Below are 10,570 nucleotides of genomic sequence, written 5' to 3' on the forward strand. Positions count from 1 at the left end.
CGCTTCTAAGTCTGTGAGCCTCGCCTCCAATGCTGCTAGCATCTGACATTTATTACAAGTACCATTATCGCTAAAGGAGGCAGAGGAATAACTGAACATGCGACACTCCGAGCAAGAGAAAGGAGGAGAGGAAGAGGGGGAAGCCATTGCTCTCGATTAAGCTACTAGCTTAGCTAGCTTCTAAACTAGCCGACCTAAAGTAGCAAGTTAAATTTGGTAGTTAGCAAGAACTTCTGCAAAACAAGTGCTTTAAGTGGTGCAAGTGTATGTTGTCACTCAAAAATTCAGATGAACCTAGAAAATAGTGATTTTAATTCCTAAACAATCTGGAAGCAAGCACAACGCAGTGCAAATACAGAAAACAGAAAATGAGTACGGTTTACCGCAGGAAACAGCAGTCCGTCAAAGGTTCCCCTTTTGCAATGTTTTAACTAACCATCTTGTAATGAATGTCACTTCAATTATACTGTATGTTCTGAGAATGAATTATCATATGCGGGGGTGTCACACGTTCAGAATTTATTTTAACTATAGTAATGTTATCGTGCTGTTCATCTGACTTGTTCCTTCTGTACTAGCTCTTCCACAGAAGCAGCATTTTGGCTGCTGCCCTCCTCCTACATGTCTCTCAATCTCTCTCTTTCTGACCCTCTGTTGGTGCTTCAGCAGCACCAATTGAAGGCAATAAATAATTTAAATGAATCAATGATCACTAATCACACTGGTCGGATTACTCAGCTTTCCTACCTGTGTTTTTTGAAATTCCCCTGGACTGAGGGGGCAAACTTTCAGCGTCAAGGTTTATGAAATTAGAGCATTAATGTTATCCACTTGCAGAGCAGTCATGTCATACAGTGGGGCAAATAAGTATTTGATACACTGCCGATTTTAATTTATTTCCATTTTATTGCATGAAATAAGTATTTAATCACCTACCAACCAGCAATAATTCTGGCTCTCACAGACCTGTTAGTTTGTCTTTAAGAAGTCCTCCTATCCTTAACTCATTGCCTGTATTAATTGCGCCTGTTTGAACTCGTTACCTGTATAAAAGACACCTGTCCACACATTCAATCTATCAGACTCCAACTTCTCCACTATTGAGAAAGCAACAACTGTTTGCGCAATTATTAGAAAATGGAAGAAATTCAAGATGGCTGTCAATCTCCCTCAGGCTGGGGCTCCATGCAACATCTCACCTCGTGGAGTATCAGTGATCCTGAGAAAGGTGAGGGATCAGCCTAGAACTACACAGGAGGACCTGGTCAATGACCTGAAGAGAGCTGGGACTGCAGTCTCAATGATTACCATTAGTAACACACTACACTGTCATGGCTTAAAATCCTGCAGCGCACACAAAGTCCCTCTGCTCAAGCCAGCACATGTCCAGGCCTGTCTGAAGTTTGTCAAAGAGCATCTGGATGATCCAGAGGAGGCATGGGAGAAAGTCATGTGGTCAGATGAGACCAAAATAGAACTTTTTGGTATAAACTCCACTCGCCGTGTTTGGAGGAAGAAGAAGGATAAGTACAATCCCAAGAACACCATCCCAACCGTGAAGCATGGGGATGGAAACATCATGCTTTGATGGTGCTTTTCTGCAAAGGGGACAGGACGACTGCACCATATTGAGGAGAGGATGGATGGGGCCATGTATTGTGAGATTTTGGGCAACAACCTCCTTCCCTCACTAAGAGCATTGAAGATGGGTCGTGGCTGGGTCTTCCAGCATGACAATGACCCCAAACACACAGCTAGGACAACTAAGGAGTGGCTCTGTAAGAAGCATTTCAAGGTCCTGGAGCAGCCTAGCCAGTCTCCAGACCTGAACCCAATAGAAAATCTATGGAGGGAGCTGAAACTCCATGTTGCCCAGCGACAGCCCCAAAACCGGAAAGATCTGGAGAAGACCTGTGTGGAGACCTGTGTGGAGGAGTGGGCCAAAATCCCTGCTGCAGTGTGTGCAAACCTGGTCAAGAACTACAGGAAACGTCTGGCCTCTGTAACTGTAAACAAAGGTTTCAGTACCAAATATTAAGTTCTATTTTTCTATCGTATCAAATACTTATTTCATGCAATAAAATGGAAATAAATTATTTAAAAAATCTAACAGTGTGAATTTCCTGAAATTTTTTTGTAGATTCTGTCTCTCACAGTTGAGGTGTACCTACGATGAAAATTACAGATCTGTCCATTCTTTGTAAGTGGGAAAACTTGAAAAATCGGTGTATCAAATACTTATTTGCCCCACTGTATACATCCATGCTATGTACAGCGTGTTAACCTCGGCAACAGCTGTATTCTAACCTTAATAACTTGCTAATAACATATTAAAGTTGGCTCTCCACAACTGACAGCATTGACTTTAAACAAAAATTAATACAGAGAGGAGGAGCTGTTCACAGTTTGTGGTCACGGTTGTCATGTGTTTGTGAGAGATGGCAACAAGCCATTGCAAGTGTTGAATTGTCTCCCAAACTGTTAAACCTGACACAGACACAAAACCAACAACCAATCATAACACTCAGCTTTGCAGAGGCGGTTTGTGTGTCACCTGATCATCATCGTCTCCCTCTTCTGGCAGTTTCTGTCGTCCAACCTCATACAGTCGACACACTGTGTCCATGCTCATTGCGTCCTGGTTCTACACAGCAAAGTGAAAAAAGATAAAGACAGACAACGAGACACTCCCCAGCTTCACAACTGTGATGATCTGCAGCTTTTCTTTATCCAACATGACTGCAAATTGAGCATCTTTAGGTTTTAGACTCCGTTGTAGACAAACATTTATACACTAACTTTTAGTTGTTATTATTATTATTATACACTAACCTTTTTTGTGTATAATTGATTCATCAAGAAATATGTGCCTGTTAATCAGGATTTATTGCAGCACTAGGAAGTACAGAAAAGAGAAACTTCACTGTCGTGGAACATAATACAATAAACAATATCGGTATAATATTTTACACTTTATACTTTCAAACCTACTGTTTTAATTCAGGAAGCAACATGTAGTTGACTTTAACTGCATGTCTATGTGTGCATGTGTGTATAAACAACTTAATATGTCAGGATTTTAAAACCTCAGCGCAGCACCAGACCTTCACTTTAGGGCCACCACATGTGAAAAACTTGCATTTGTATACCTCTACACCCAGTTTTTGTCCTGCTGTGATCGAGGCTAGACTGTAGTGTTCTCTGGTACTTCGATAAAACCCCACAAATTATCTTAACAGCAGCAACATCATTTTTAAAAACAAAATTGCCCAGTTCATTAAAAGAACACAACATGTTCCTTAAGATGAATGCACTAATATGGCCACGATGGAGGGCATGTGCTCATGGGTAAAACAGCTGTGAATGATGAATAACCTTTGGAATATCAACAGGTGAGAGTAGAGCTAAACACAGTTTGGTTTTACTGTTATGCCTTTTATTAATGACTCATACCACAACAATCTCTGATACTGTGCCTCTGCACGATGACTGCCTACAAGCTAACATGAAGAAGAAAAAAAAAAATCAAGCAAAGTACCTCAATGACAGCCAGGTAACAGTCTTTGGTGTCAGTACATAGGTCAAAGATGTTCCTCTTCACGTCCACTGTGGCTGAACAAACAAAAGAAATATATTAGTTATAAGCTGAAGTCATTAAAATCCACTGGAACAACTGGTGCATGGAGAACTAGCAGAAGGACCACCAGCTGAGGCCTGTAGCTAAAGGAGAACACTGGTGGTATTTTATGATCTATTTATTTGTACTAAGAAATCACATAAAAAGGCCAAAACATTCTAATACTCAAGTGTCAACAGAGACATTCATTCATTCATTTTCTACCGTTTGTTCCCTGAGCAGGGTCACGGGGGGGGCCGGAGCCAAACCCCGGCCAGCAATCGGGCGAAGGCGGGGTACACCCTGGACAGGTCGCCAATCCATCGCAGGGCTAACACATAGACAAACAACCACACACACGCACATGCACTCCTATGGGCAATTTAGAGACACCAATCAACCTAAGCTGCATGTCTTTGGACTGTGGGAGGAAGCCGGAGTACCCGGAGAGAACCCACGCAAGCACGGGGAGAACATGCAAACTCCACACAGAAAGGTCCCAGGTGGGGCCCGAACCTGGAACCTTCTCGCTGTGAGGCAACGGCGCTAACCACTGTGCCACTGTGCTGCCCTCAACAGAGACATACATTTTTAAATATCATACAACTAAGGATCACGTTTGTAGAATAACTGTTTGGTGTTGCAAAAATGTACTGTATCTGACCAATGGTATTCAAGTCTGCAATAAAAACAGGTGCATCCTACCAATGGGCTTGTAGTCAGTAGCATCAAAGGTTCTGAAGGATGAGCCGAAAGGACTCTTCATCTGCTGGTCCATAGCATCGTCCTCATCATCGGCTTGCAGCATCGCTGTAAGCGAGTGTGTGCAGGATGAGAAGGAGATCACAACACGTACAGTGACACACTGTGCAAAAATTCAGGACATTAATAATGCCTGCTCAAACAGTATGTTGTTAGCAATACGCGCACAGACAAAACCAATTCGTAACAATGCAGAAGCACAAACAGCCCATACCTCCATACATAATGGTGCCGTTGCTGTTGAAGACCAGCCTGCACTGGTCCAGAGCAGGGACTGTGTGCAGGAGGTGGAAGGTCCTCAGGTCCCACTAATATCTGCCGTCAAGGTTGACAACTGCTGCACAACACAGCCCCCCCACACCCACACACACACACACCTGAGTACAGCTAACATGCTCCCTGCACCTTTTTATTCCAGACAACTGTTCACCTTACACTGTGTGGGAAACTGACTCCTCATCTGACCTTGCACATCTGGGTTTCATAATAGGCTCCTGAAAAATCTAAAATAAAGGTTTTACATGTCTTAATTCAACATTCATCTGTAAAAAATAGTTCTTAGAAAAAATATACAATTAACACCTAACAAATTTAAAGAGCACAGTCAATGAGAACAGTCAGACACTTGTATCCCCCCCAAAACCACAGAGGTTAGAGCCAAGATGGCCATTTCCAGTCTTTATGCCGAGCTAACTGGCTGCATCTTCACATTTAACCTACAGTCAAGTCAAGTGTTTGTCATATGCACAGTGAGGAAACATGGTTCCCTGTACAATGAAATTCTTACTTTGCTGTCCACACAGATGTAAGAGGTATCGAGGAAGAAACTGAATCAGTCCATTAATGTGCCTTTAAATGTAGAACTGATTTCAACAACGAGGCCGACACATTATCCACTAACATACCAGAAATAGTTATATTAGTTCAAAATAGTTTTTGTCCTGTAGCTTTGTGGTGCAGTGTGTTTGAAATAGTCAACATGGCTACAAAAACAAAACAGGTGCTAAACTTCTGTTTCAAGTTCAAAAAGCACTGGGACCAGAGGATACTATTTCCGTGTTGATGATGACCTCCAGGCTGTTGGGGTGAAAGACCCCACTGATGTTCATGTTGAACTTGTCAAACTTGTGGATGGCCCGTGAAGCCCGCACATCCCACAGTACCCCGTCATTCAGCACCAGGTCGTCGGTGGGGTTAAAGGTGGCACAGTTCCTCTTGTAGTTATTGGCCAGGGCGGGGTCATTCAACGTCAGAGTCTTCTGACCCGTCTGGATGTCGTAGATCTGCAGCACAGGAGAAGAAATTATACAGAAATACAAAAAAAAATTTTTAAATAATGTTTAGGCCATGTATTAACAAGAATGGAGAGAGACAGGAAATGTATCAAATATTTAAAAGCAAAGGGAGAAATCAGAAAAAACTGAGGTACAGATGTAGAGAAATCTGACACTAGAGAACAGAGAGCTGAATAAAAAGACACTCATTGTGACAGGAACATTATGGGTAGCCTACATGTGCATTTTGGTCCTGGGTGCCGATGACTCTGTCCTGACAGAGTTTACTGAACTCGACGTAGTGGTCATCTGCAAACGAGTTTCTGCGAATAAGAACAAGACATTTTAGCAACATTAAAGTCCCATCACACCCTAAAAAAAAAACAGTGTGTGTGTGTGTGTGTTTTACTTCATGCTAAAGACACCATCCATCCCCCAGAGGGCTGACAAGGGGACGCTCCAAGAGGCAGAGGTGAGCAGCAGTTTGCCATCCTGATGAACACATAACACACAAGATTGAGAAAAAAATAAGTTAAAATTTTATACTTTTACAAAACTTTCAATCAAGAGAAATGAATAAAAAGAGGTAGGGAACTCTTAATGCATTTAAATGCTCCACTATGTTCACCAGACTGGGTCTGCCTGCTGTTTGCTGCTTTAGAGCAGATTCTCTGAAAACAGCTGCTATTTTTATTATCAAAATATTGATTAATGGAACCCAAGCATGGACTGCAGTATCAGTGTGGCAGCTATCAATCAATCAAACTTTATAAAGCACCTTTCATACAGATTCATGCAATTGAAAGTGTTTTACAGGTGTAGCCGGGCCACTATAGCAGGAAACAACAAGAGGAAGTTGACCCCTTTCATCTGGGTCACTTCCACTCACATACCCTAGAGGGTTCAAGGTGTGTGATGGCAGATGTGTGGCAGGTGTAATTGGCCTCCACCTCTCCGGAGAAGATACTAAAGAATTTGAGATGACCGGTGCAGGTTCCAACCATCAGGAATCGCTCATGGGCTGAGAAGGCACAACAGGTGAAACCAAGCTCATCTCCATCATCTTCGTGGAAGACTGACATTGGTCGAAACCTAAAAAAGAGAACCAAAAAGGCAAGCGGAGAAAGACACAAAGACCAAGAGAGAATGATAAAGGGGATCAGTCTGCTTTTTCTGCGATGCATTTTCCTTACCAAGCTTGAAATCAAATATAACAATAACACAGTCTACACAGTGGCTTGTCCTCCACAGGTATGCAGTGTCTGCTCATTACCTGCTAAATATCAGATGTCTATCCAGACACCCTCTGTCTACGCCTCCATATTTCGGGTGTAGCACCCTGCTCCCCAGACGGGCTGTGAAGTTGGGCGACGCCTGCCTCTTCTGTTTTGGCTCAGGGCAGCGGTGGGGAGTGAAAAGGGAAAAAGGAGGGCACAGAGTGACAGGATTGGGGCAGCGGGCATGCTGTTCCCTCAGGTACTCGGTGATGATGTTGTCGAGGGTTGGGGGGGAAGGCAGGTGGCGCTCCAGCTGCTTCTTCATGGCTGGTGTCTGATCAAGACAGAAAACTGTCAATTTGGAGCTTGAACCAAACTACATACGTTTCTATATCCAGGCATCTTTTTGGATAGATCATTATTTGCTTGATCTGATCCAGTTCACACCCTTTTGGTGTGACATTGTGTTGCAGGTAGCTTGCTAAGTGTCTGTTTCCTAATATAGAGCATTACAAACAAGTGAACTGTGCTAAACCCAAACAATATGAGCCAAGCTGCTTTTGGGTCAAAGAAAAATGATTTCAGCTCTAATGAGTAAATAAATATCTACACAAACAAAACACAACAAAGTGCATTAGTGACCTGTATGAAAGCACCATGGTCAGACTTCTGTTTCAGTGTGCGAAGCTTTTTTCCTGAGTTGCAATTGGTCAGCGGACGTTCCCGTGTGAACAAAATCCGCCCAACTGGGTGTGAACCCTGAGGAGGAGGAGAGGGGAGGGCAGAGGCAGATGAAGAGGAGCATGAAGGCTGAGCCACAGCATGAGAACGAGAGAAGGAAGGAGAGGAGGTGGAGGCTGCAGTGACTGAGGACACAGGCGAGGATCCAACATGGCTGGCAGCACGAGCTGCAATCCCACCAGCTAATCGGCATGTCCTGGGCATCACTGAGGAGGAGGATGGGGAGGGGGAGACACAGGAGGAAGAGCTCGGACAAAGGGATCCCATAGATAAATTTGCCTCTTTGGCAAGTGTGTTTGCTGTGTCATGAAGCCCTTTAGCCACTAGATGGTTCCTGATCAGCATGAGGAGCTCCTTCTCAGAGAAGGTGATCCGTGACTGGGCGACCACATTAGCCTTCTGCAGACGAGCCAGGGAGACGTCGGTGCTCATAAGGAGAGGCTTCCCAGACACTCGTTCTGTGAGTTCAGCAGCATAGCGGCAGAAACGGATGTGCTCGCTACGTTTGTCCTGCAGCACTGGCTCCTTCATCAGCTGAGGAGGTAAAGAGGACAAAAACATTACAAGAGCATCTGTGGAGGATGAGTGTTGTACTTTGATTCTTCAGTTCAAGAATATACACAATACTGGACATTTTTAAATCAGCACTAAAATGTGCACAAGGTTACACAAATCATGAGGCACATACAGCAGATTCTTTCTATTCCCATGTGTAGTTTATCAGACAACGATGAGACTTTTAGAATTCAGTCCTGGATTGTGGTTTTGTCACAACTTGAGAATAGACTCTTGGTATTGGTTCATGTTTTTTTAATCACCTATATTTTCATTTAATTCTTCTATGATTTTCATTTTTATACATACTCAAAATTATTACTGATGTCTTTATATTATTGCCAATGTATGATTCACTGCCCTGCCCCTGTCTGTCAGCTCACCACTGAACTCATGTTTTACCTACAAAACACCCACATTTTAATGTGATTGTTCATCGCCAGTGATATGAGAACATCAGATTTCCACATAGCTGGTGGTAAAAGTGTACATCCTGCTCCTAGTTCAGTTATAAAATCCTAATGCACCTCGGAGGATCTCTCCTGTCACAATCAGCCACATTGGACTACTGTGCACAAAACCAGCAACTGGTTCAGAAATAGTTTTGCTGATCTCAGTGAACGCTAAGGATGTCAAAGCAGTAGACACGAATTGCCTTGCTGTGCCTGCAGAGTTGCAAGTCAACTGACAAAATGCGAGTCGGCATAAATAAGGTGTACACGACTGACGGATTGACCCATCAACTCTCAGGAGGCAGCCCTAAGATATTTCTGAGTTTTCAATAAGCATTCTGATTGAAAATCTTGTGCTCACCTGCTGAATGTGGCCATTGGTGAACAGTGGCAGTTTGCTGATGATCTGTCTGATGGCTGAGCTGCGAGAGAGTCCAACCAGAGCCTTGCAGGCCAGAGCACGGATCAAGTCTGCGTCTGTGATTGGCATCTTCACCGACAGCAGAGACAGAAGAACCTGGATGGAACAAGAGGTGCAAGAGTATGGGATGGCCCATGGCACAGCAGACTGAGGAACTGTAGACTGTTGTTTAATATTTTGGATATTTTGGTTTGTTTATTCATAAAGGGACAGAGCACATTAATCAAGGCTGATGTTTGCAACATCAGTGCAGCCGGGGTTTCCACCGGTTGTCTCGACACAACTAAAAATGACAAATGATATGAAGTATTTTCTAGATAATAAAGTTACAGTGAAATAGAAACAAAAAACTAGGAAACTGAAGAAACACTACAAACAAGTTAATCACTCAAACATCAAAGCATTAAAGATACATGTCTAAGTAGACTCAAAGATTCACATCTATCCGTTTTTCACTCTTTATACAGTACGTGTTTGATCACAGTGTTACAATTACATCAACCCATTGTTATTCTGCAATGTGAAAAACAAACAAACAGTGATACAATTCTCCTTTCCTTCTCACCTTTATGCCATTGTTCTTCTGCACCACTTGCCACATGTGAGCCAGCACCCTGTTGTGGGAGGCAGGTGGTTGATGGGGATGGAGAGACAACCTGAGGGGGGTGACAGCAAATGCACCCACTGTGTTCAGGCTCTGGTCTGGAGCACACACACAGTTTATTATCACCTGGGAGGGAGAGAGGTCAGAGGTCACAGCCAAGAAACACAGACTGTTGGGTGGTTGTAGCTGATCGAATGTGTCGAAGCAGAGAGAAGAGGAATGCACTTCTAAGTTTGGGGATTAATACTGCATAGATTTAATGAAGGCAACAACACCATGAAGGTGCGGGAGGGGTTTGTGCACTGATATAGTGTTTCCTCCACCATTCATTTGGCAGGGCAGCCCCACCAACTTCCCCAACCCCAAAAAGAATGGCACAAAGCAGGTGGGTCTTGTATGTATTTCACTGTCCTGCACCATGACTGCTATTCTCTCATGTCCCTACAGAGGGCGTGGCTTATCCATACTTCACACAAACACACACCGCAAAATAAAGGAGACCGGTATGTAGAAAGTCACTTTCGGCTTTTCCGTTTAGGGGTCGCCACAGCGACTCGTCACACTGACGACTCGCATGTTGACATTTGGCATGTGTTTTACGGCGGATGCCCTTCCTGACGCAACCTGGATTCGAACCTGTATGTGCAGTGTGAAAATACTGTTACACCTAAAAGTCCTGCATTCAAAATGTTACTTAAGTACAAATGTATTAGCATCAAAATGTACCAAAATAAAAGTAGTCATTATGCAAAAATATGAATAGAACATACCTTGTGCTTAAACACAGGATCAGTCACTGACAAAGGACAATTTCATTTTTTAGGCTGTCTTACAACAATAATCACATGTCCAAGTTACCATAGAAACAGGTTATGCATGCTGTTATCATTTCTCCTGTTCATACTGGCCATTAAAAAAAAATCCCTAA

At 43.2% G+C, this 10,570-nt stretch overlaps 1 protein-coding gene across 2 annotated transcripts in view; it reads right to left on the reverse strand.

Moving 5' to 3' along the window:
• LOC109972000 (protein VPRBP-like) overlaps positions 1-10,570 on the reverse strand; it is a 28,207-nt gene that overhangs the window by 6,338 nt on the left and 11,299 nt on the right. For both annotated transcript variants that reach the window (XM_020620580.1, XM_020620581.1), the window contains 12 exons: positions 9,604-9,768; positions 8,979-9,134; positions 7,512-8,144; positions 6,926-7,203; positions 6,546-6,744; positions 6,062-6,144; positions 5,891-5,975; positions 5,428-5,661; positions 4,593-4,686; positions 4,322-4,426; positions 3,539-3,612; positions 2,555-2,644 (listed from right to left, as the gene is read on the reverse strand). In XM_020620580.1, the coding sequence (XP_020476236.1) occupies positions 2,555-2,644; positions 3,539-3,612; positions 4,322-4,426; positions 4,593-4,686; positions 5,428-5,661; positions 5,891-5,975; positions 6,062-6,144; positions 6,546-6,744; positions 6,926-7,203; positions 7,512-8,144; positions 8,979-9,134; positions 9,604-9,768 (2,196 nt within the window). The remainder of the gene's footprint in view (positions 1-2,554; positions 2,645-3,538; positions 3,613-4,321; positions 4,427-4,592; positions 4,687-5,427; positions 5,662-5,890; positions 5,976-6,061; positions 6,145-6,545; positions 6,745-6,925; positions 7,204-7,511; positions 8,145-8,978; positions 9,135-9,603; positions 9,769-10,570) is intronic.

Source organism: Monopterus albus, unplaced genomic scaffold (genome assembly GCF_001952655.1).
Source record: "Monopterus albus unplaced genomic scaffold, M_albus_1.0 scaffold242.1, whole genome shotgun sequence".
Lineage (NCBI taxonomy): Eukaryota > Metazoa > Chordata > Actinopteri > Synbranchiformes > Synbranchidae > Monopterus > Monopterus albus.